At 42.9% G+C, this 27344-nt stretch overlaps 1 protein-coding gene and 1 long non-coding RNA gene across 40 annotated transcripts in view; one reads left to right on the top strand and one right to left on the bottom strand.

Moving 5' to 3' along the window:
* The window catches only part of RIMS1 (regulating synaptic membrane exocytosis 1), a 515627-nt gene extending 498655 nt beyond the window's left edge, over window positions 1-16972 (bottom strand). For 12 of the 39 annotated variants that reach the window (XM_065587972.1, XM_065587987.1, XM_065587979.1 and 9 more), the window contains exon 1: window positions 16416-16966. In XM_065587972.1, the coding sequence (XP_065444044.1) occupies window positions 16416-16579 (164 nt within the window). In that variant the 5' untranslated portion in view covers window positions 16580-16966. Of the gene's footprint in view, window positions 1-16415 lie in introns of all 39 variants that reach the window. The other 27 variants (XM_065587970.1, XM_065587986.1, XM_065587985.1 and 24 more) reach the window with 6 other exon arrangements.
* A 3290-nt stretch (window positions 16973-20262) lies between these two features.
* Window positions 20263-24666, top strand: LOC135982244 (uncharacterized). The gene is made up of 2 exons (XR_010599487.1): window positions 20263-20451; window positions 23264-24666. It is a non-coding gene; the product is annotated as an uncharacterized LOC135982244 (long non-coding RNA).
* The last annotated feature ends 2678 nt before the right edge of the window (window positions 24667-27344 follow it).

Here is a 27344-nt window from a genome sequence, read left to right as displayed (position 1 = left end):
AAGCTGGATGGGTTGCAAGACTGCTCTGGAGGATAGAATTAAAATTCAAAATGACCTGGAGAAATGGTCTGATAGAATGAAATTCAATAAGGACAAATACAAAGTACTCCACTCAGAATGGAACAATCAGTTGCACACATACAAAATGGGAAATGACTGCCCAGGAAGGAGTACTGCAGAAAGAGGGATCTGGGAGTCATAGTGGATCATAAGCTAAATATGAGTCAACAGTGTAATGCTGTTGCAAAAAAAGCAAACTTAATTCTGGGATGTATTAGCAGGAGTGTTGTAAACAAGACACAAGTCGTAATTCTTCTGTTCTACTCTGCGCTGATTAGGCCTCAACTGGAGTATTGTGTCCAGTTCTTGGCATCACGTGCCAGGAAAGAGGTGGACAAATTAGAGAAAGTCCACAGAAGAGCAAAAGAAATGATTAAAGGTCTAGAAAACGTTATCTATGAGGGAAGATTTTAAAAATGGGTTTGTTTAATCTGGAGAAGAGAAGACAAAGGGGAGATGACAACAGTTTTCAAGTACATACAAGGTTGTTACAATAAGGAGGGTGAAACATTGTTCTCCTTAACTACTGAGGATAGGACAAGAAGCAATGGGCTTAAATTACAGCAAGGGAGGTTTATGTGGGACATTAGGAAAAACTTCCTAACTGTCAGGGTGGTTAAGCACTGCAATAAATTGGCTAGGGAGGTTGTGGAATCTCCATCATTGGAGATTTTTAAGAGCAGGTTAGACAAACACCTGTCAGGGATGGTCTAGATAATACAATATTTAGTCCTCCCATGAGTTCAGGGGACTGGACTAGATGATCTCTCGAGGTCCCTTCTAGTCCTACGATTCTATGATTTAACCACAGAGTAGGCATTGTGGCAATGCCAGCTTTCCCTTACTCGCAATTTGTCTCAACTCCACCCTGGAGGGGACAAATGGAAGAGGATAGTTTAGTTTTCTTGTTCATTTAGTCCTTGGCCTCTGACAAGGTGGGTCAACATGAGTGGCAGATGCAAAGTCCATATGTTTATTGATTGTTTTGTTTGGTTTATTCATAAAATGGCAAATGTACATGGTCCTATCTACAATATTTAGCACTTGATATTTTAACCTAATAATTCAATTAAAAACAAGAGACTGCTCAAATAAATTTACCTATCCAGCCCCAATACCCTTCAAGCAAAAACCTATATGCGATGAGAACTTGCACCATGCCCTAAAGACCACTAAGCTTTGGCTCTGTAGGGAGAGTTTTGCTTGGCAAGTTCCAGATCCAAGGACCCTACACTGAGACGGGTTGGTCACAAGTCCCCTGTTATCTATATTTGGAGACTAATACCTTATGTGTCTCTGCTGATCTCAATTTTTGTGGCAGTGCACGGGGAGGAAGACAGTATCAGATAGCCAGGATTCAGGCTATGGGACTTTGCAGACCGAAGTCGACATCTTGATTTGCACCCAAAAATGAATAGCAAGCACATACAGCTGACAAAGAAAAGGCATAATGTATGTTTTGTGGCCACATATTGCTCCAGCTGAAGCTTCCGAGTTGTCTTCAAGTATAACCCCACATGGGGGATGCTGCAGTAATCTATCTGAAGATGACAGAAGTTATGGATCACTTGGACAAGACTGAGCTGAGAGAAATGTTGTCAACACCTAGCCAGATGAAGAAGGAAAAGGGCGTTCTTGATCAACAAAGTTACTTGAAATTTCAGAAGCAGTTTATCCAAAAAGCACCCCCAAATCACAAACCCCTTGAATAAAAGTTGGACAAAATCCCACAATAATGAGTGTCATTGTCCTTACTATTCTCAAGATCCCTCCTCCACCCAATTAGCATTATTACCTCTATCTAACCCAGATTAAGCCTCAGACTGTTTACACTCATTCAGTTCCCAATCAACACTAAATCCTGGGAAATCAGACAACACCTGGGTTTGATAAAAGAGACAGCTGTGTGTTATGATTGACACACTGCCCAAAACTTCTAAGTGGTCTCATAAACAGACAGAACAGGAAGAATGTGGTTTTATGATGTGCTTGTGTCCAGCAGGAACTGGACTGAAATTACTGCTATATTTCACATAGCCCATTGAAAACTAATGATGACTGCAGGAAACAATCAGGATGTAGAGGTGGTTGGATCTGTAGTTCATTACTGTTTCCCTGAGCCACCAGTCCATTTACATTCATGTTGATTCTTACTTTAATTAAAAAGTTTTCTAATAATTTTGGAAGTGTTTTTTTAAAAAAAATTGAAATGCATGATGCTCTGCTTTTAACTTAACTTGTGAACATACAAAATTAGCAAAATAAATTGTAAAGAGATTATATATCAAGGTTTGTTTGGGTTTTTTGTAAATTTAAAGCTGCAATCAATATTGAATCATATAAAAACACAAGATATAAAAACTATAGTACATTACCAAAGGCCTACATTCTTCAAATAGATTTTACATTAAAAAAATCAATATTTAATTTTGTTTTGAAACACAGGAAAAATATACAGTGCCTTTAGTCCGAAAGGGATTTTCAAATTTTTACATATCCAATAAAAAAAAAAATCACTTCATGCATCTTCGAAATCTCCCCCTTTGGAGTGGAATGCAGTACTTGTCTAACAACACAATGAAACACTAGCATATAGATTCACAGAGGAAGTAAAAAAAATAGCATATCCAAGTAAAACTTAAGGAAAAGACAGGTATACAGAACATATTTAATTAAACTGGATTTAATCAGAGCATAGATCTTTAATAAGTACACATGATTAGGCCTTGGTTTCATTTCTTACAAAGCTGGGGCATAGGTTTGCCAACTTTCTGATTGCAGAAAACTGAACACCCTTGTCCCGCCTCCTGCCCTGCCCTTTCTACAAGGCTCCGTCCCTGCTCATTCCATTCCCCTTCCCTCCATCACATGTTCTCCCCCACCCTCGCTCGCTCGCTCATTTTCATCACGCTGAGGCAGGGGCCTTGGGGTGCAGGGGGCTGAGGCCTCCAGCTGGAGATGCAGGCTCTGCAGTGGGGCCAGGGATGAGGAGTTTGGAGTGCGAGAGGGGGCTCAGGGCTGGGGCAGGGGGGTGAGAGCTCCAGCTGGGGGTGTGGGCTCTGTGGTGTGGCTGGGGATGAGGGGTTTGGAGTGCATTAGGGGGCTCCAGGCTGGAGGGGTAGGGCCGAGGGGTTTGAAGTGTGGGAGGGGGCTCCAGGCTGGGGCAGAGGGTTGGGGTGCAGGAGAGGGTGAGAGTTCCAGCTAGGGATGTAGGCCAGAAATGAGGGGTTTAAGGTGTGAGAAGGGTTTGGAGCGTGGGAGGGGACTCCGCGCTGAGGCAGGGGGTTAGGGTGCAGGGGGGTGAGGGCTCTGACTTAGGGTGTGGGCTCTGAGGTGGGGCCAGAGATGAGGAGTTTGGCATGCAGGAGGGGCCTCAGGGCTGGGACAGGGGGTTGGGGTGTGGGGGGTGAGGGCTCCAGCTGGGGTGCAGGCTCTGGGGTGGGGCTGGGGATGAGGTGTTTTGGCTGCAGGAGGGAGCTCTGGGCTGGGGCCGAGGAGTTCAGAGGGCGGGAGGGGGTGCAGGCTCTGGAAGGGACTTTGGGTACAGGAGGGGGCTCAGGGATGGGGCAGGAGGTTGGGGTGTGGGAAGGGGGTCGGGCTCCCAGGCAGTGCTTACCTTAGGCGGCTCCCGTAAGTGACCAGCATGTCCCTGCATCTCCTAGGTGCAGGGGCAGCCGGGGAGCTCCACTTGCTGCCTTCACCTGCAGGTGCTGCCTCCACAGGTCCCTTGGCTGCGGTTCCCAGTCAATGGGAGCTGCGGAGTTAGTGCTCGGGGCGGGGGCAGCGTGTGGAGCCTCCCTTGCCGTCCCTGTGCCTAGGGGCTTCTGGGAACCATGTAGAGCCAGGGCAGGCAGGGAGCCTGCCTTAGCCCTACTGCACCACTGACCAGACTTCTAACGGTCCAGTCAGCAATGCTGACAAGAGCTGCATGGGTCCCTTTTCAACCTGGCGTTCCGGTAGAAAACCAGACGCCTCGCAACCCCACATTGGTTCAGTAATAACTCAGAGGGAAGCATGCTTCCTACTGCAACATTCAGAATTTACTGTGGAAGTTTCCCATCTAAACTGGGATTAGACTCAAACACATTTAAGCCTGGATCCTGTAAACAGATGTGCACCCAGCCACACCTGTGCCTGGACAGAGACCACTAAGGTCAGACAGTGTAGTTACATCTGTTTGCAGGATCAAGACATTAACTTGTACGATCTGGCAAAATTTGAGCCTGAAGTGATATGACTGTGGACTATATCACCTGCCTATACTGGAAGGAGGACAGGAGACACTGGATGTGGTTTAATCAGGCTGAAAACTTTATTATTAACTGTCTGGGAGTACCCAGAAGATAAACGTGTACAGTGCAGGCAACTCCATGATCATTTCAGTATCTACCTGGGGGCCTTCTGTCAGCCCCACCCCCTTTTCCATCCTGATCCCCAGCCAACCTGCTGCTGGAACCTTACCACCCCCACCCCCTTCAAATAAGTGTTCAGGTGGGCTATGAAGAAGGGGGGACTGGCTCTCTGCTGTGCCAATCATAGGAGCCCCAACACCCTGCCCCTTTTCCACTCCATTAACAAACACCTCCTTTAAACCCTCTACTAAATCATTTATCTGATCACGGTATTCCTTCCCTATGGAACATCTGCACTGGACATCTGCCCCATACTTACAAAATGAGTTGCAACATTATAGCCTCACTCCCGTTCTGTGCTGGACCCAAATGAGCCCTTCCACCTGAATCCACTGTGGGGAAGAGGAAAAAAATCCCACTCAGCCTTGGCCAATTTGATAGTAAAGGAAATATTCCTTCCCAGCCCCCCAAGAATTTAGAGGCTAGCACAGTGCCTCCAGCGGATCCTGACCAAACCTGTTATTTCACCACTTTCAAGGGTTGCAGCTGTTCAACTTGGGCCAGGTGAAAGAGGGCTTCTCCTGTCTGGCTTGCACCTATATATTCTCCCCTCTCTTCTGATCACCTGTCAGGGGGATGGACGAGTCAGACTCCCCACGTTTACCCGTTCTGCATCTGCAGCAACATATGTGCCTCTGTGCCCTTAAAGAGGTATGCTAAAGAGGTATGCCCCTTCCCGCAGCAAGACGGATAATTCCCCCCCGCCCCTGCACTTAAAGTGTGGTGCAGTCATTGTTAATGATCTCCAGCTGCTGATCAACTTTGAATAGTGTACTGTACATATTTTAAGTTACACTAAAATGATAGAACATTAAAATTAAAGCCCATGAAATTACTTGTACATATTTCCATATGGAAAGTTCACACTAAAACCCTTTCCAATTCTTAAATGCATACATATTGTACTTATACTTTATGCGTGAGATTCTATACTGTGCTTCTAAGAGGTGCCCAGAGGATGGGAGTGCTAAGGTGGCTTTAAGCTACTTTACTCCCTCTTGATCCTGAGCTGCTCTAGGGGCTGGAGAGGACCGCAGCATAATTTAGACAGCCCTGGGATGTGTCTATCTAAGCCCTGGTCTACACTGGGGGCGGGGGAGAGAATCGATCTAAGATACGCAACTTCAGCTACGAGAATAGCGTAGCTGAAGTCGACATATCTTAGATCGACTTAACTCACGTCCTCATGACACGGGGTCCACTGCCGCCACTCCCCCATTGACTTCGCTTCCGCCTCTCAGCAGTGGTGGAGTTCCGGAGTCGACGGCAGAGCGATCAGGAATCGATTTATCACATCTACACTAGACGCGATAAATCGATCCCCGATAGATCGATCACTACCCGCCAATCCGGCGGGTAGTGAAGACCTGCCCCAAGTTACTGCAATCTCTAGGTTTGCCCTAGGGGCCACAGTGCCACCCAGAATCTTCACAGCACGGCATGCTGCAGCCCTGCTCCTGACATGCCCCTCCCACTCCTAGCATACCTCCTACTCCAGGGAGTGTGAAGGATTCCTCAAAGCACAGCCTTACTCCTGTCTACTGTTGTGCCTGTGCTAGTGGGAATCCTCACCTAGATGGACCAGGGGATTTTAAGGTCTGTTATACCACTCAGGCCCTTTTATCCAGCATAGCGGGACCAGAGCAGGGGTGAGGATTTCCCCGCATTATTTTAGCCAATTAATTGTCTGTACTAATATGATAATCAGATTATCAAGCATTTAAACCTATGCCACCAATCGCCGAAACAGGCACACCAGCATGTAAGTAGAGTCCTGCATGGATACAAAATTTGCATCCACATCCAATCCACGATCCACAAATATGATCCACAGATATCCACAGATTTTCAGGGCTCTCTCTCCTTTGGTACCTACGAACTTACTTCATGTAATGAAAAAAAGCAACGTTTTGTTAAAGTGACAACCTTAAAGAAAAGAAAAGTAGGGAGATGCACTAAACAGCAAATTACTTTCATTTATTTGTTTTTATAATAAAGTGCTCATTTAATATTTGGCGTTAGCTGATGATACTCTGTATTGCCCAAACCGTGCATAAGAGTCATGACCATTAAACAAAATGAAAAACAGAAAAAAGCCTTTTACTTCCCCATAAAAAAAATTCTACTGATGAAAAGGGTAGCGAAAAAAGAGAGAGAGATCCTTTGTTATGTTTACTTTCAGAATTTGTAATGCACTCTGATAATACAGTGATGAGCGTGGTACAAAAGGCTAGACAGGTAAAAGGACTGACTGAGCAATTTGTGACACCAGAAAGAGACAGGCCAGGGAGTTTTTATAAATACTGAAAATGGAAAAATCATTCAGGGCCAAAGTCAATAGAGTTACACTGGGATGGCTCAGAGTTTTTACAAGTCCTGTCCTCTCTAAACTGCTTTGTGCATTGTCGGAACACCCATTAACTAGCTGCCTGTCTTGCTTTTCTACATCTATACATATATTAAAAAATGCACAATGGATATGTTTTTCCAACAATAAAACTTAACTTAGGTTTGCCATCCAGTGTCAACATTTTAATAAATGAACAATAGCACCAAAGAAAATATTCAGCTACAATAGCTAATGTATTGATTATTGAAATGCTACAATTCAAGCTTTTTGGCCATATTGTGGCCCCACCACCCTCACTTCATCAGAACACAATTTGGCCTCCTTGTGTCAAATGTTACAATGAGAGATGTTGCAAATATGTAAAATTATAAATAGCTTTATTTTGTAAATACCTTCATATGAAAATGTGAATTAAAAACCTAGAAAACAAAATAATGAATATAAATCATAAATTACTCTATTGTCCTTAGCACATGTTAGTGTGCAACATACAGAAAGCTCGTTAGAAAAAAAGCTATCAGTGTTAACCTCTACATTCCTAGCTGACTAAATATTTGCAATGAAGCATAGACTTCAGCTCTGTATTTTCTCCCCTATAGGACTAAATGCTTTACATATGATATACGTAATACCAGTGGTTCTCAATCAGATGTACACGTACCCCTGTAGTTACGTAGACGTCTGCGAAGGGATACATCAACTCATCTAGATATTTGCCTAGTTTTACAACAGGCTATATAAAAAGCACTAGCAACGTCAGTACAAACTAAAATTTCATACAGACAATGACTTGTTTATACTGCTCTATATACTATACACTGAAATGTAAATACAATATTTATATTTCGATTGATTTATTTTATAACTATATGGTAAGAATGAGAATGGAAGCAATTTTTCAGAAAGAGTGTGCTGTGACACTTTTGTATTTTTATGTCTTATTTTGTAAGCAAGTAGTTTTTAAGAAAGGTGAAACTTGTGGGTATGCAAGACAAATCAGACTCCTGGAAAGGTTGAGAGCCACTGCTTTATACCAGTGGTCTCCAAAGTGGGGTGCACGCACCCCAGGGGTGCGAGCTCAACAAATTTTTACTGATAGGGGTGCGCGATCAAAAAAGTTTGGAGATCACTGCTTTCTACCACCAAAACTAGCAGTACCTACCATGGCATGGCTAGAAATGTGAGAGAATACATTCAAAAATCTGTAAACCTCAATTGCAAAATACACACATACATTATTTGAAATAAACAAACTCGCTCCTTATCACATTTCAAATATTCTAATCATTAAATGCTTGATCCCGCAAAATATTTCTCATGTGAGTATTTCTTACCAATGTTTATAGCCCATATTTTAACTCCTTAAGCTATTAGCATGGTTGGATTTTGTTTCCTTTTGTGAGCAATGTAATGACAAATTGCACATAATGAAGTTTGTAAAAATAACTCTAGATTTAAGGCATTTAAAATGCATGATTGACTTGTCATACAAAAGCACTTATTCTACCCAGAAATTGGTGTTCATCACCGAAGCACTGAATACAGAGAAAATTATTCTTAAATTCTGAAGAATCACTGCCCTAATGGCTCCAACTGCCTTCAGAACCACACAATAGATCTCCAAAATCTGAAACAGTTCAGGTAGTAGAGGGACTGTCAACAGCTTTAACACTAGCCTATTGATGTGCTCAGTTCACCCATGCACCAAGAAGTGCCTGTCCCACAGTGAATGGCCCTTTAAGGGGGGATAGGTCCAGCCCCACTGGTGACACTTTGATTATTTTCTCTACCTGGGAATGCAAGCTAAGTGACAGGACAAGCAGGCCATGTAGCTAAAATCAGCCCTTCTGAGATGGAGATGAAATCAGAAGCCTCTGGAGAGCCAAGGGGGAATGACAAAGAAAGAGAGTAGGCAGCTTAGAGAGGAGAATGCCATGCCATGAGGGCTGTGGGGACCTTGAGCCAAGTTGGGAGAGAAGAGAGACTCTTTGAAGCAGGGTTGGAAGCTGGCTACTGTGGGCTGGAGGAGCTGCCCTTAACTATTGCACAGCTCTAGGAAGGAAGGCTGTGGAGTCAACCAGGATGAAGTAGTGAACAATGCAAGGAAGGAGGGGTATGGAATCCATTAATCAGGGGAAGAGTTTGGCCCTGAGGGAAAAGGAAATTGTATATTTATAAGGACTTAATAAATTGGATGCCAGACTGGTGGAATATTAAATAATTTGGTCTGCAAACAAGTTATTATAAAGAAGCAAGAGGGAACTGAGGGCAGTGATCTTAACGCAGCAAACTATGCAATGTAGGGGTGTGCTCCAAGGGTGAGATCCACAGATCCATGGTTCCTTTCTGTTCTGAGAATAAGTGCCCCCAAAATTTAACCATTTATGCATTTATTATGATGGCATCTGAAACAGACACATCTGGGCTCAATACAGAGGTGACAGTCATGCACTCCTCTCAATCTGCAGCAGAGCTAACACTGATTACACTGAATTGTTCAAAAGAGTGAGAGTATATGGTCCTGTGGTTGCAAATGACAAGATATAGCTGATATGATGGGGAATAATTCAGGCAGTGTGCTAATATCAAAGTTCAGCATCCAATAGAGCGCTATCTGGAAACAGTTATTCTGCACGTCCTTGCCCCTTCATGTCTTCAAAGTGGTGAGTGTACGAATGGCTTTGTAGGTCATGACTGAAAATCACAACGAGGTTTGCTCAGCTCTGTAGTGCTAGAAAATATATTTGGATCATGGCTTTCTTGTTCAAAACTCTCTCTGTGGACATCACCATCTCGCATGCAATCACATTTTGAGGGTGATATTTAAATTATATATACAGAGAATTAAAACATAGTCCCAGATCAACAAGTATCAGTACAAACATGAATGTACTTCAGATAATGCAACCATTCTCTATAATCTGTTATGACTGGTGAAGAAATGGCTAAGAACCCAATTCAATGCCTACATTCCACAAACAGGCATGCTCTAGGGGAAATATTCCCCAAATACACACTGGATAATGTAATGATTAAACATCGGCTCCAATTGGCAGAAGCACTTCAGTCTTCATGGCTGAGGATGTTAGGGAGATTCCCAAACCTGAGCTGGCTTTTGTAGGTGATGAATCTGATGAATTGTCACAGATTGAGGTGTCAATAGAGGAGGTTTGGTAATTAACTGATAAACTTAACAGTGACAAGTCACCGGGACCAGATGGCATTCACCCAAGAGTTCTGAAAGAACTCAAATGTGAAATTGTGGAACTAACAACTATGGTTTGTAACCTGTCCTTTAAATCAGCTTCTGTACCTAGTGACTGGAAGATAGCTAATGTAATGCCAATATTTAAAAAGGGCTCTAGAGGTGATCCCAGCAATTGCAGACCGGTAAATCTAACATCAGTACCGGGCAAATTAGTTGAAACAATCCTAAAGAATAAAATTGTCAGACCCATAGAAGAACATAAATTGTTGGGCAAAAGTCAACATGGTTTCTGTAAAGGGAAATCATGTCTTATTAATCTATTAGAGTTCTCTGAAGGGGTCAACAAACATATGGATAAGGGGGATCCAGTGGACATACTGTACTTAGATTTCCAGAAAGCCTTTGACAAGGTCCCTCACCAAAGGCTCTTAGGTAAATTAAGTTCTCATGGGATAAGAGGGAATCCTTTTATGGATTGAGAACTGGTTAAAAGACAGGGAACAAAGGGTAGGAATAAATGGTAAATTTTCAGAATGGAGAGGGGTAACTAGTGATGTTCCCCAAGGGTCAGTCCTAGGACCAATCCTATTCAACTTATTCATAAATTATCTGGAGGAAGGGGTAAAAAGTGAGGTGGCAAAGTTTGCAGATGAAACTAAACTGCTCAAGATAGTTAAGACCAAAGCAGACTGTGAAGAACTTCAAAAAGATCTCACAAAACTAAGTGATTGGGCAACAAAATGGCAAATGACATTTAATGTGGATAAACGTAAAGTAATGCACATTGGGAAAAATACAATTATACATACAAGATGGTGGGGGCTAATTTAGCTACAACTAATCAGGAAAAAGATCTTGGTGTCATCGTGGATAGTTCTCTGAAGACGTCCACGCAGTGTGCAGCGGCAGTCAAAAGAGCAAACAGGATGTTAGGAATCATTAAAAAAGGGATAGCGAATAAGACGGAGAATATCTTATTGCCCTTATATAAATCCAAAGTACGCCCACATCTTGAATACTGCGTACAGATGTGGTCTCCTCGTCTCAAAAAAGATATACTGGCATTAGAAAAGGTTTAGAGAAAGGCAACTAAAATGATTAGGGGGTTGGAACGGGTCCCATATGAGGAGAGATTAAAAAGGCTAGGACTTTTCAGCTTGGAAAACAGGAGACTAAGGGGGGATATGATAGAGGTATATAAAATCATGAGTGGTGTGGAGAAAGTAAATAAAGAAAAGTTATTAACTTGTTCCCATAATTCAAGAACAAGGGGCCACCAAATGAAATTAATGGGCAGCGGGTTTAAAACAAATAAAAGGAAGTTCTTCTTTACACAGCGCACAGTCATCTTGTGGAACTCATTGTCTGAGGAGGTTGTGAAGGCTAGGACTGTAACAGGGTTTAAAAGAGAACTGGATAAATTCATGGAGGTTAAGTCCATTAATGGCTATTAGCCAGGATGGGTAAGGAACAGAGTCCCTAGCCTCTGTTTGTCAGAGGATGGTGATGGATGACAGGAGAGAGATCACTTGATTATTACCTGTTAGGTTCACTCCCTCTTGGGCCCCTGGCATTGGCCACTGTTGGTAGACAGGATACTGGACTAGATTGACCTTTAGTCTGACCCAATATGTCCATTCTTAAATTCACAGATCTGAAAAGCTATCCATGCACCCCCAGATCTTGCATTTGGCTCTCATTGAAGAATCTGGTGTAAATTCCCTAGTCCTGATCACGTGCAAACTTCTGCCAGTAATTTGAGGTTATGCACGGGTATCTTCAAAAAGAGCAGAATCAAGCCTTTTTGATCTTTGTATCTAATTGGATGGGATCTTATGAAATGTATTCCACAGTACAGCCATTGTAGACTAAAGTTACCCTGCAGATACAAGTGTTTTAGTGTCATTTTTCCAAAAAATATTATAGGTTGGATTTTCAAAAGCATTCAGTGTTGGCCAAAATCTGCTCCCACTAAACCAGTGGTTCTCAAACTTTTGTACAGGTGACCCCTTTCACATAGAAAGCCTCTGAGTGTGACACCTCCTTATAAATTAAAATCACTTTTTATATATTTAACACTATTATAAATGCTGGCGGCAAAGCAGGGTTTGAGGTGGAGGCTGACAGCTCGCGACTCCCCCATGTACGAACCTTGTGACCCCCTGAGGAGTCCCGATCCCCAGTTTGAGAACCCGTGCATTAAACCCAATGGTAAAATGCCAGCTGAATGCTTTTGAAAATTCCACCCTATTTTCCCAGTCCCCCAAATTATACTATATACTTTACTGTATAAAAGAGCAATGCCCTGAAGAACGTTGAGCCTAATTTTACTATTATTTATACTAATGAAAATCCAGAGCAGTTCCTTTGCTTCTGTGAAGTTACTCTAGATCTGGCCAGTGTACAGAATTTGGCCGTTACAGTATAATTTTAGATGGGAGCCAGTGAATAGCTATAGCAGAAAGGACAGAAGGGGTGAGTTATGGAGGAATGAGGTCTAGAACAATATAATCATGTGGTTACTCAGTTCAGATATTTGCATATATAAGTGGTTCAAAGTGAAAACAAATATTGGGCCAAATTCTTTCATGGTGCAAAGCAGCAAAATTGCATGGTAGTCAATTGATCTGTGCCCATTTCCACTAGTAGATAATTTAATCTATTGTTTTCACAATGTAAGGTACAGTCCTATTCAAAATTTTTAACAACCTCTCTTTTACTTAAGTATTAAATGGAATTGCTAAAAAATGCTCTGCAATATTTTAACTAACTAGTCACCTGATGGAGGTAGCAATACAGTATGTTTGACCATTTTATTCCAGTGTCAAAGGAAGCAAAAAAGAGAGTTTAGGTACATCTTAACAAATAAAAGGGTATGATAAGATTTGGAATGAAAAACTTTACTATTTTTTAAACTCTTGGAACACTGGCATCTTCCAGATTGCCAGCCAATGGAACATTAGGAGGAAAGCATATTAAAAAGATAGTCTCTTCTGCAGAATTTTTATCAAAACCTGGATTTATAACACCCCTTTGCTCTGGGGAGTTTTATGTAAGGATTCTACACTTCTCCTCCCCCTTTTCTACATCCCTCCTGCCAGCCATCAATAACACCCATTAATTTATAGATTCATAGATTAAGGCCAGAAAGGATTATTGTGATCATCTAGTAAGACTTCCTGAATAATATAACTACAGTGGGAATTATTTTTATCCTGTGTAAAAGCATGTGTAAAGGGGGTGTACAGAGATATAGCTTTCAAAATTTCAGCTCTCCATTACAGATTGGAGCCAGCAGTGGAATCTGGATCTAATTTTGCATTCCAGACTTTACAAAATTCCAATGTGTTCAGCTCTGAGTCCCATTTCTCATAAAGCTTGCACGTGTACTACATACAATAAAACTATATTTAAAATATTATTAGGTTGTAAAGTCAAGCACTTAGAAATTAGGAAACGCCAGATTTACGTTTGCCTCTGCAACCTTAATTCTGCCCTCTTGTGCATCCATCTTCCATCCTGAGATATTGGGCAGTAAACCTGTCACTGGTCTAGGAATGAATATTGTCCATTTGGCATCTCAGACCAGCATTACTTTGAGAGGAAGTTCCACATTTGGGATGTGGGTGCTGTGGAAGAAAACATTTCCTTATCAGTTTGTTTTAAAAGAAAACTGATAGCTGTTTGAAGCGGCTCAGACATTTGGAATGTTAGAACCAATCCAGTTGGAGACAAATTAACAGGCAGAGGGCAGGTACCATGGTCTAAGACTCACAATGTATAACATGGCTGTGGAATTTATTACATGGACAGCACCATCATATATGTATAACACATACACCCTCTCTGCAGAATCAGGGCAGGAGATATTTGTGCAGATGGTTATCCTGTCTATAAGGAAGAGCATGTATAATTCTTGCTCCAGAAAAAAAAAAGTGTAGTGCTGGCCATATAGAAAAAAGGACAATTATTCTAGAAGATATAATGGTTCTGTGCAATATAAAAAATCATAACTAGATGGAAACTACTGACTCTGACCTAATTCCCATGAACTATATAGCAAAGTTTATAAGCTTTCCCCTTCATTCCATGACTATGGGCTGAATTTCCAGCCATATAAAAATCACATTTTTCACAGCCTGATGCGGAGCTTTTCCTATTATTCAGATGCCTTTGAATAAGAATTGTTACGTGGACCAAATTACAAGAAATTCTTTTTGGCATCACAAACCCTTTGAATACATGTCTAAAGCACTGTAGAAAGATCCAATTTTCAAGCAGAATCCACAGAGGGCAATTTTTGACCTGTGCTAAAAAATTAACTTTGAACGGTGCCCCAAGTCTTTTAGCAAAAGCTTTGAAGATTCCCAGCACCCTTATGGAAAACATTCTAAATAATGTTACTGGCTTCACCGATGCTAATATGAAAGAAGCAGAGAAGAAATCCCTTACCCTGCATTAACAATTATAGTACTGAAAATTAGCACCACTCCTGACAAAAGTTTGCTCTTACAATGGACATGGGACTTATAATGCTATTTTACACAGAATAAAGGTTAAATATGTATATGGAAGTAGCAATGGGTGGAGGGGTAAAGGTCAGAGAATGGGGGAAGTAGAGATGTAGTCTACAGCATTTGGCCAGCAGTTCCTTTCAATTCTCTTATTATGTATAGAGACCAAAAGTGACCCTGAATGCTTTATCCTCACATTGGCTAGTAGAGTGCAGTTTCACAATCCTGCTCTTCTTCCAACCCCACTAAAGTCTTGATCACACCCCAAGTATTACAACCACAGCAGCAGTGAACCGAACTCTTAATCCCAAACTCAATTCTCAGTGCCACACCCCCATCCCTAGTCTTGGTCCCAGGCAATAAACATTACTAGTTAGTGGGCCTCAGTGTACATTTCTGCAGAAACCAGCAGCAGCCACTGCAGAAATGCAAATCCCAGCACTGATCTGAAAGGACAGAGACAACAGCACAATCAGACACTGCCCTTAGCTTCAAATCACTTCCAATACATGGCACAGAAGTTAAGAGACTGCAGGGATTCAATATTTCCATCCATTATAGATTATACTGTTGGCTACAGGGGAAAGTATAAAAACTGGAACCCACACCTTAAAACTGGTTATTTCCTATGCAGCCAAAAAAAAACACCACACACAGCATGTCACACCTTAAGTGCAAGCTACCAGCCCTACCCTCCAAACACACACAAGGGAATGGGATACAGTGAGACAAGGACACACCTTACAGGATAGAAAGGTTCTGGATCACATTAAGAGTTTTGCATGTAGTCAGTTACCTATTCTGCCATTTCCATCCAAAAGTGAATAGGCCTGGAAGGTGGTTACAGGAAGAGAAAATTTGATTCTCTTCCTCAGGCCACAGTCTTAGTCTGTTTAGTCTCATCACTCTTAGGAGGCAATTTAGTAACATTACATTTGAAGCCTGCTGCTAATGGAGAAAAGGGGGAAAGAGATAAAAGGTTCAAGAGAGACAGGAGAGAGACTAGTTTCCAAATATGGTATCCATCAGTGCCCTGAGCCCCCTACATCTTTCCCTATGTAATCAACAGGGTAATAAACCTACCAATTCTCTCTCTAGCCCACCAACACAAGTTAACACCTTGCCCTCTGTAAGGAGCAGTGTAGCTAATTATAAACACACTGTGCTTTCCCACATCAAAAAAGATGCCTCCCATCCTTGCCCACAGTACCGCAACCACCAGGCAGATAGAAAGATAGCAAAAGGAAGATAGCCCAGCTGGAGAAACCCTGCAGGGAGTGGAAGTAGCAGAGGAAGAGACAGGTTGCTGCCTGATCCCCAAGTGGCAGGGTTGGGTTTACACTGAGCCAGGTGGGGGCAGCATGGTGTTTTTTGAAGGCTCTGTCCTAGGGAAATCCCACCCATTACCCGCTCCTGTAACGGGCGCGGTTTTAAGGCCCCCAGAGGAATCCCTTCCTAAAATGTGGTGGGTTTTCCAATGGCAAGATCTCCCCTCTTCTAACACGCCCCATCGGAGGGGTGGGAGCTCTTCTTCCCCTGCGTGGGGTGGGGGGGAGCGAGACCCTCCTCGCCTCTCCTGGGTGTGGGTCTCCTCAGGTAGGCGTCTCCCGCAGGGAAGGGAGGCGGTTCCCGTGGATGGGAGAGAAGGAAGTTCAGGGCCGTGAGGGGAAGGGGTGGGGGTTCTGCAGGGCATGACCCGCGGCCAGTCTCTGGGAAGGGACCCCTCGGGGCTCGGTCAGTGTGGCCGAGCCGAGCCCCGCACCGTTCCCAGAGCCGCTGCAGCCCAGCCGCGCCGCTGCCTTGTCCGCTTTCACCGCCAGGACCGATCCCCCTGCCCAGAATGAATGAATGAATGACGGGCGGCTGCTTACTTGAGCATGGCCTCTTCCTTCTCTTCCTCTTCTTTCTGCCGGTCCATCACTGCCATAATGATGTTCCTCTCCTCCTCTGTCAGGTGGCTCAGGTCGGGCAGCTCCTGCATCGGGGGAGGCACCGTGGGTGGGCGAGGGCCGCGGGGCCCCACCGAAGAAGACATTTTTATTTCTGCCTTTTCCCTTACACCTTCTACCTTAGCAAGGCAAAGCCAATCACGCCTCTCCGCCTCCTCCCTTCACAGTGTAGTCCTCTGCTCATCGGCAGCAGCCAGCAGCTCTCCGGCGGCAGCAGCAGAGGAGGCGGAGACCCAGCCTTTCATGGTTGCTTGCATCCACCCCAGCCCGGCTGCTGCTGCTCCCTTTGTTTGCCCAGCTCTAGGAAGGTTTGGGGCTGCCCTCCTGCCTCTTGCATCCCATCCTCCCGGGAGGGCGGGGGGGGGGAGAGGGCTCGGGATTACAGCTAGTAGGCTGTGTGCACAGGCAGGCTGGATGCACAGAGCTGGAAGAGAAGGGCGGATGCTGCTGCTGCTAGCTTTGAGGAGGGAGGGGGGAGTTGGGTGTCAGTTAGGCGGAGTCCAAGCCGCTCCGCTCCTGGAAGCTCTCCTGCTGTCTCACACTGAGCACCACCAGCTGTGGAGTCCATGAACCTGAGCCACGCACACCCCAGGCATCCCCTGACTTGTCCTCAGGCCACATGTTTGCCAGAGTTGCTGCTGGGATGATATTTTCCCCTCTGATCTTTCTCAGCTCTCTTTACCTCGATTAATGGCCATGCACCTTGCCAGTCTCCTCAGCTGGTGCCCTGCCCCCGGCCTACCTTGTGCAGGGTCCACCTGCACTTTATCCTGCTCTGCCTAAGCTTTCTCACTGCAAACCAGTGTGACAAGCTTTCACCTGGCTCCCCACTACAGGTCAGCACCATGTCCTGGAGCTCCCCAACCTTGGGCTGGTGCCAGGCACTCTCCATCACTTTGTTGGACACACTCCCCAGTCTCCCCTGACCACACACTGGCCCTACACACATGCTGACCAGATTCCCATGACTTAGGCTAAGGATGCAGGTACTCCACCTGGGTCCCTGCTTTGACCCAGTCCTGTATTTACTATGCCAGTCTTTTCTTGGCTTCTCTGCTTTCAACAGAACTTGTAGATATTTTCCTTGGGCTCCTAAATTGCAGACTGGCACTACATGAACTCTAACCCTTCTTCCCCTGCACTTGATGTAGGTTTTATGCTCTCACTGGTTGCCCCATCTTGAGCCAGAGCAGAGCATGCGCCACACTTTCCCTATTCCCCCTTACTTCAGACTAGCCCCACACATTCTTCCTATTTTCTCCTACTTGGGCCTTCCAAAACCAAGCTTGAAATATGTGATAGTTCAAACTCTTCATAAACAAACCAAATTGTTTCTTAACATGAAGGGCCTCCCTACAACTATGCAAATTCTAAATGGTAATGAAGGGCAACTGCTCCTCCTCCCTGAGATATTACTGCAGGGATCAGTTCTGTCACATCAGTGTAAAAGCAATAAGGGAGATGTTGATTAGCAAACCAAATCTATAAGGATGCACCCAACTCGGTGTCCTCCTCATCCAGCACACAGAAGTTGGAACATGAATGAAGGACAGAACACTCAGGACAGCTGGTAATTATCCCCCATAGTTGAAGGCATAGGCCCACCAATGAGCCAGGTAATGTCTAAGCTCAGGGTCCTGCTAGATTCATTATCACTCCTGGTCACCCAAATAGTAACAGTCACCAAAACAAAACCGTATTCCATCTTTCACTAGCAAGGAAACATCATCCTTTCTTCTCAAAGGCTAAGCCTTAGTAATCCATTCATTCATCACCTCCAGACTGGAGTACAGCAACAAACTCTACTTGGGGCTGACTACAAAGGCCAGAAGGAAGCTACTGCTGCTGCTGTTCCACCATGCAGAAACTCACCATCTGGGCAGGGCAGGCCAAAGAGAGTCCTCTGCAATCTCTAAGCCTTCAATAAGCTTGGCCCAAGAATAGCTTCTCACTCTGTACCATGCTGCTTAAGCTATTCTTGATGAGACAGACACCAAAGTTAGACTGTAGGGAACCAGACACAGGGCTTTGTCAGTAGACAGTCCAGAGCTATAGAACTCTCATATACCATAGTGATGAGTGCATAAAAGGAATTCACCAGGTCCCTCCTGCTGAAGTAACTCCCCACAAGTATAGAAATAGAATGGTTGGCACAAGTAGGCCTGTCAATACCTCTGAATAACACATCAGATGCAATCATAGCCCACCTTATCTTACCAGACTTGTTTGTGTATACAGGAGAACAAACAGCGACTGGCAAGCTGAGAGGAATTATGGTTGAATTTTGTATATTGTTCAAATAAATATATCAGTAACATCAGTTCTTATGTATCATCATGTACCATAAAAATTTGGAATTTAAATTTAAATAAAAGAAATTGAATACGTTTTAATAATAAATACAATCAATGTCTGTCTCAAATTATTCTGTCTTCCTTCCTTTTGATTTTCTCTTTTCTTTTTGTGTTCATTTGTTCTTTTTTCTTTTTGAAATCTAATGTCTTTATTAGTGACAACACAGAAAGTATAGAATTTATTACTAATGTTGTTATATACATCCCAATATAGGTCTAATTTAGCCCTTAGCTTTAAAGAATATGTCAAACAGAAGATACTACTTCTGTGTTTCACACAGAAAAGATAGCAGTTGAGTAACAACAGCTAATTATCTAGACAGCCACAAACTCTTTCTAAATTGTGAAATTACTCCTTCTTTTATTGTCTTTTTTATATGTTTCAGCCTGTAAGTTAATAATCGACATACAACAGATCAAGCTATAATATTTGATACAGTATTACAAGGAATACTAGAAATCTAAAAGGTGGCAATTAAGATTTTAAAAACTATATACAAAATTGTCAGTATCTAAAGCACTCTGTAACAAACACCTTGTAGTATGAAGAAGTTTCATTGCCAAAGCAACCTGGCCCCAAAGAGTATTGCAGACAGTTTAGACCATGCTGTCTATTTTAAATAGAAATATGATCGATGACTATAATTAACCTTTAACAAATGTACATATAACAAGTTATTTGTTTTATGTTAAACAAGCTGATAGATTCAAATGGTATGTTGAGAGACCAATATGGAAGGAAAATCCTTTAAGGTGAGTCCAACCAACATATTGCAAGGATATATACCACTGTTGTATTGTTTCATTAATTGTTATATCCCATTCGTAACAGACCAAACAAACTAGTCAAATGTCTTCATATTGCTGCATGATAAACTACTAGACAAAGACAGAGCCATCAAGAAGTGCAAGGGCTGCTCCAGCCTCCTCCCAATGGGGGAGTGGAGGTGGGCTAGACAGAAAATTGGGAAAACTGCACTATGCATCTTGTAGCCCAGTGGGCCAGCTTACCGGTATTATATTCATTGCTTTGTTATTCTGCTTTATTATATTTAGTAGTAATGCAAGGAACCTACAGGCTTTATCCTGTAAGATTTGGCTTCAGTAGATAGTGTGAGGCTTGAAGCCTATAACCTTTGGCATTGATAAACTTAAGTAATTCATAAGTTATAGGGAACTGAAAGTAGAATGCAAGATAAGGGGGACTTTTGTCCAGAATACTGACATCAGCCACCCACAGAACACAGCTGACCCCAGTACAGAACATAGCTGACACCAGCATCTCGAAAGTTCTGGACACGACCTCTGATCGCAAAGCTGCCATGACAGCAAATTGACGTGTATGTTAATAGGGGAACATCAGACATATACTAACCTATAGAATAACGACACCTTAAAGGGAGAAAATACAAATAAGAACCTCTATTGAATATGCATTCGTCATGGCAGCGTCAGCGTAACCTACTATAAAAGTAACATCCCAGGGGCAGCAGATAGGTTGGAGAAATGTAGACCTTGGGAGGGTCCAGAATGATGGTCACTGGGGAAGATAAGGACGATGCTGGTGATGAGAAAGATAATAGTTAAGTATGAAAGATAAGGGCGTAAGTATGGACATCCAAATATACTTTCTGTATTATCTCTATCTGCTTTGTTAAGTTTAAGTGTGTGTATAATCTTTGCTAAATTATTAATAAATCACATATTTATATATAGAAAGAGTTCCTATAGTGTGAGTGTTGCACCTGTGCACATCGGGGTTCCCAAATTATACAATAATCTTACTGGGCCTGATTTTGGGACATAAACCTGTTAATCCTCAAGTTACAATTATATATACACCCAATTTTGGGTCAGGCTTCAATCTTGTGGGCAAATATACTTATTTATTTTTTAACAATACACATTTAAACATGTGTTTTATCTCCATTATCCTCAAAAGGATAATAAAAATATATACAGACAGATCGGTTTTAAACCTCATCAATGGCAGCTCACTGGTGCAACATTTATTCACAGAAAAGTCAAAAGTCAATAAATAAACTAATACTACTAATAACAAATGCAAACTTCTGGAAAAAATACTGGTTAAATAATACTAGTAGCTAATTACTTTAAATCAGAGAATGCACTTTATTATATTTTAAAATTAGCCATTTGAACATAGCAAAGTAAGATATTTGGAAGATTTGGGAACTCAGAGCCATAATACAACAACTCACATTGTGGTCAATCTGGAGCAATGGGCTTCAGTGCTAGAGAGGTTTAACTGAGCACAGGTGCTGTAGAAGGCATTACTGGATACTTCTGCTCTGCCCTTAACAGCAGCTGGAGGAGGTGGTAGGCAGGAAGGGGGATGGATGCTGTGTCTATGCGACTCCTGCACCCCAGCCGGTATTGGTAAACCCAAGTGTCCACAGCCTGGGCCAGAGCATGTGCATCTGCAGCAGGCACTTGGCAGGAAGCCACTCGCTAGGGATGTGAATCAGTCAGGGAGGAAGCCAGGACTTCATTTCAGATTTTGCTGGGGGAGGCAACTTTAACTGTGATTCCAGGGACTACTTAGGCACCTGAAAATGCTAGTTATTTTGCAGATAACTTTGAAATTAGATACAGTGCTCCTGTCAGCTAAATTTTATACACACACACACATATATATACATATATATAAATACATACACATTAATTAAAGCCATATTTTAAGTTTATATGTAAGTTTAGAACAACCAGGAGATAAACAGCATGATATTTCCAATTCCAAACCTTGAGGTATCAGTTTTGGAGTCTTAACACAAATATCAGAATTGCAGGTTTGATACTTTGTACACTATCTTTAGCAGAGGTAAATAAAAATAAATAAAACCTGCTTACTTTCTCTAACAGACACACTCTGTGTTACTATCATTATCTACTCTATTTTAGTCAATTGTTTTTCACTCCACTAAAAACATATTTTCTTAATTTTAACATGTGATTAAGGTTTTTTTCTCTTTTATTAAAAATGGGAATTTTTAAAAAAATATTTTGGCATTTATGTTTACCAATCACAATAATGTATGTGACTTACTAACATTTGACTCTATCATTACTATTAGTATCAGACTTGGAACCTCCTTTATTTTTCTATGAATTTTAAGTTATTTTACAGATACAATTAAAAATACAATTTGAAAAGAAGTGACCTTCATCTGCACAGTGCCTAAAGTTATGTGTTTAGCTAGTGGGAGTTTTTGTTTTGTTTTGTTTTGTTTTTTAAACTGGCACTGCTAAGGTGAGTACAAGATAAATTTACATTCTAGAAGGATACTGCCCTGAATCAAATAATAGTCTCTAGGTTTTTTTGCCACCCCAAAAAATTTGCCACCCAAAGCTCAGGTGGGGCTGAGGTTCAAAGGCTGCACTGGAAGCGGAGGGTAGGGCCCTGGCAGCTCAGCATCCTGGGGCTGGGGTTTCCCCTTCCCGCTGCGGCCGGGGGTGCGGCGCCCTCGCCCCGTCTATTTGGCGCAGCTCCGAGAGCGCAACTGCCCTGAAAAAAAAGGATGGCAGGAATGCTGCCCCTGGAAATGTGCCCCCCAAGCACGTGCTTGCTTTGCTGGTGCCTAGAGCCGGTCCAGATTTGACTGTACTGCTTTAAATAATGACTGACAAAGCACAATACAGTAATAAAAGTAATACTGATAATTACTCCAGCTGGGGCAGGTAGGCATTTTGGAACTCACTACTCAAAGAATTAAATTTAAGAAGAAAGAAATAGAATTATGAAATGCACAGACCAGTAAAAAAAAAAAAAAAAAAAAAAAACACGATCACAGTACTGTAATCCTTAATGAACTTTGAAAAAAATGACAGAGAATATATGTCATTGCGCATTTTGACAGGAAGTATCAAGTAACAACAACAATAGTACAGGTGTGTGTGTGTGCATGTTGGGGGGAGTGTGTGAGGGAAACTGTGTGAGGGAAACTGTGTGAGAGAGAGAGGGAGGGGAGTATGAACGAGACTGTGTGTGTGTGTGTGAGAGAGAGCGCGCACACACCTGAGTGAGTGTGTCATCTTGCTGTCTCTTTAAGCTCAGGAGCCTCAACACTTGGTCAGTACAGCAGCAGCCACAGCTTCCACTTCTGAGCCTGAGGCACCAGCACTGACAAGCTCCCTGGCCCTGCACCCCAATTCAGCAGAGACCCACTTGGGCATTGCCACCTCTAGCATCAGGCGAGCTTCCCCAGCACCCCACCAGCTATGGATCAGGTTCTAAAAGAAGGGGAAACTGCTGTGGCAGTTGCTGGCCAGATGCCCAGCTCTAAGAGGGGTGGCACTAAGGCAAATTTTGGCTATAGCCCCCCCCCCCCCCCCCAAACCACTGAAGAAACTTTACACAAAGACTCTGTTCTAACTTTAAAATGTACATTTTTGCAGATGGGTAAAAGTGCTCATGGAAAGAGCATGGAGTTGTACAAAGTTGTCTAAAACACCACACTGCAGATGGGCCCATGGAAAGTAATTTGTGTTGCTGGCTGTGGCAACAGGTATGCAACATAGGGCCCAAAAGGTCTTACACAAACTGGTATGGCACAAGATGTTTTATACAAAGATACTGACATTTTCCAGAGACAAAGTTCAAGAAGCCATAAAGAAGATACCTCAGTTTCTCAATGGATGATGAGAAGAGGCAAAATTTGTATTCTTGCTTTATGACTGGCCCAGATCAGCTGTGTCAGGAAAAGGAACCAAGCCATGATACCCAGAAAAAAAATGTATAAAATGCCTTGTTTTCTTTAACTTGTTGCCACCTGAAGCTGAAATATTGGGATTTAAGAAACTGGGAGAGAGACTCATCACCTGGCCAGTGAAAGTGCCCTCCTCCTGGGTAACAACTAAAGTCTTCTTACTGACAAACATTTTCTGACCTCTATTCATTTGCAGTCCTCTGTAGAGAAGACTGCTGCAAAATCTAGAAAGCAAATATAAATACAGATGTCATTACACCTTGAGTGAATTACCTTAATGATTTTACTTTTCTATTTCAAGAAACTAGTCATTGTAACCATGAAGCTGAACTAGAGAACTCACTTTCATGCCAGTTCCAACTAATAAGAAACAAAGCTTTTTATACATGTATTATTTACATAATGACTTGGTTATGTTATGTCAAATGTTTCTCAGAAAGCATGTACCTTAGTTAAAACTCTGACTGACTGAAATGTCTGACTATGATGGGTATCCTAGCTCTGAAAGGGTAAATGTGGGACTGCGAGGCCAATTAATATATGTGGCTGCACCTGGCAGGTGCTCCAGGCTTAATTAAATACCACTTGGGGAAGGAGCGGGGTGGTGATTATGAAGAAAGGAAGCACAGATTAGAAGGAAGCTGTGGGAAAAAAAACTCTGTTGTCACTCTCAGGCATTAGGTGAGTTAAGGAAAATGACCAGGCAAAAAGTTGACCCTAGGATCCTCTTTTGAATAGCAAAGTCTGGTAAGAGGCCAGGAGACAATTACACAGTAGCCAGGGCCAGATTTACACCTTACACACCCCTGGGCACTGCATCTTCAGTGCCTTGCCTCCTGATGTGGCCCTGCCTGGAGCCCCCCCCCCCATCCCTATGTGGCCCTGTGACCCCCACACAGCAGTCCTGTGTGGCCTGCCCTGCCTCCTAACCTGGTTCTAAGAAGGTTCACTTGAGGAATAAAATGCACCCGCTAGCTACCTGTTTACCACTGCCCGCCATCCTAGTCAGCCTCAGCCAGCTCAAGCTGTTCTGACTCCAGAGCAGCCTCTGGTGGGTGGAGGCAGAACTGCAGCACATTTTCTGCGGGGGGGGGGGGGGGGGGGGGAAGTTCTGCCTCCCTTGACAAGTGTTCTGCACATGCTGCAAATATTGCCTAATGGGAGAGGACACAACATGAGACAAGCAGCATGTGGGGCATCTTGGCAGGGGGCGGGGCAGATCAGGGGGCTTCCTCCCTCCTGAGAACTCCTGAGCAGTGCTTCCAGCAGCAGCAGGGCAGCAAAATAGCCCAAAATACCTCAACTTGCAACTGCTAAAACCCCCTGGCAACTGACATCTAAAAATAGTCCAATTGGGCTAGAAAAATCATATGCTTGGCAACGCCTGTGCTCCTAGAACACCACCACCCCTAGACGTATGCCTAATTGGAAATCCAGCCCTGACAATAGCTGGTGGAGTGGAATGAGCTTCCGTGGTGAGCCCTGATAATAGGGCAGGATCTGGCCTCCCAAGGAGAAAGCTCTGGGAGGTGCTCAACTGAGGAACAGAGAGGCATGAAAGGTCAAGCTTGAAGAGGGTAGATGTGGGTTTAAGTTCATATATTAGGTTGGGGATTTATTGGGGAATTCCAGGGGGGAACTCTGTGACTCCTGGCCCTAAGAGAAGGAAGAACTTAAAGAGGCTAAAGGAAAGGAGGAAGTCCAGGGAGATGGTATCAAGGAGTCTGGCAGACTATGCCACCTGTCCTAGGCTCCCAGAACTGGGATCTAGTGCAGAGGGTGGACCTGGGCTTTCCTGCCAGCCACTGGTAAGGTGGCGTGAAGCTCCTGAGAAGGGAGAAAGGATGACAAGAGCCCTGAGAGAAGGATGTGAGAACTACAGGGCCCAGAGTTGGGTCTGAAGACCTCTTATAAGAATATTGAACTATTTGTTGGACTTTGTTATGCTGGAATGGGTGGGACTACAGTGTGACCTGGCTGGAGGGATGAATTATGAGACAGGAGACCACTGTAGGACTGAAGTGAATGTTGGCAGGGGGCACTAGAGAGGAAAGAGCTGGCTTTACCACACCCAGCCATGAGCACTCCAGCAGTGAGTCTGCCATTCTACAATGATATACATTCTTATGAAGACTAATCTTTGTTGTATAGAAATGGCCCTAATAGTATGCCTACATGCAAGCTAGAGTTGTAACTTCCAGCTCAGACAAACATGCATGCTAGCTTTGATCGAGCTAGTGTAGATTCAGGTGGCAGTATTCAGGCTACACTTCTACGGACTATCGAAGCTAGCATGTGTCTGAAACTACACCTCAAGCTTGAGTGTAGAAATGCCCTAGTCAATCGGTAGTTGAGAGCACTGAGGCTGGAGAAACTCCTTACACTAACTAGGCCTAGTATTATTTGTAAGAGAAATTCACTTTCTAAAGAGAAGGTTAGCGGCAAGAAACCCTGAATGTCTCTAGATAGTTCTGCCTAGAAATTGCACAGATTTTGTAATCAAGAGAATCAACAGCTTCTGAGACAACCTTTGATTTGGCTTGTAAGCCAAAAGTGTTTAGCACTATTTGAGCCCTTCTTAAAGTGATGTAAGAGCCTATACTACTGGTGAAATTCCAGAGAAATTAAAGGTTTCAGAGTAGCAGCCGTGTTAGTCTGTATCCGCAAAAAGAAGAACAGGAGTACTTGTGGCACCTTAGAGACTAACAAATTTATTAGAGCATAAGCTTTCGTGGACTACAGCCCACTTCTTCGGATGCATATAGAATGGAACATATATTGAGGAGATATATATACACACATACAGAGAGCATAAACAGGTGGGAGTTGTCTTACCAACTCTGAGAGGCCAATTAATTAAGAGAAAAAAAACTTTTGAAGTGATAATCAAGATAGAAATTAAAATAGCTTTAATTATTACTGGCATATTATATTTGGGGTTTAATGTGTGATATAAAGTTTGGCTTGAGTATCACCTGGGCAAGCTTTGAATGTAGTTGACACTGATCACTAATGTATCTAAACTTTGGAATTCTAACTTTAGAGTTGTTTGTTTGAACTGTCACAGGCAATCCCATAATCACATTGGCATATAAGTTTGAATGGACATAAATAAGGATCTATATTTTAAGGATAAAAATCACCCCCCAGAAAGTACAGAATTGGGATAAAGTTTGTTTTTATAACAGGACTGTGAGAAGACCTTGAAATGATTTATTCTGTCTCAGGTGCTTGGCTGGCTGGTTCTTGCTTGCATACTCAGAGTCTAACTGATAGTCATACATGGGGTTAGGAAGGAATTTCAACCCAGGTCAGGTTGGCAATGACCTTGGGAGTTTTTTTGTCTTCCTCTGCAATATGTGGGTGCAGGTCGCTTGCCAGGATTATCTGGATATTTCTCACTTAATCATTGCCATGCCATTGCAAGAGCCTTGGGCACTGGTGCTCCTCGATCCCTGGGCACATAATAGTCTAGTCTCCTGGGGGCTGTAACATTTTGTTCTAATTTTATTTGTTGGGTTTAATGTGTGGGTGGTGTTGGTGTCCTGTGATGTACAAGAGGTCAAACTATATGATCTGGTGATCCCTTCTGGCCTTAAACTCTATGGTAAATTGTAACATCCTATGCTGAGTTCAGTTTTTGATTTTTGTAAACACTCTCATCTAAATACCTTTATTTTGCTTTATGTAACTTATTAGCTTTTTAAATGCTGCACTGGCTAATAACTCAAATGTACAATAACTCTCTAGTCTGTGCTTTCTCTAAGGAA

Source organism: Chrysemys picta, chromosome 3 (genome assembly GCF_011386835.1).
Source record: "Chrysemys picta bellii isolate R12L10 chromosome 3, ASM1138683v2, whole genome shotgun sequence".
In the NCBI taxonomy this organism is placed as follows: domain Eukaryota; kingdom Metazoa; phylum Chordata; order Testudines; family Emydidae; genus Chrysemys; species Chrysemys picta.
Note: the sequence above shows the minus strand (reverse complement) of the source record. Positions and strands in the feature narration are given on the sequence as shown.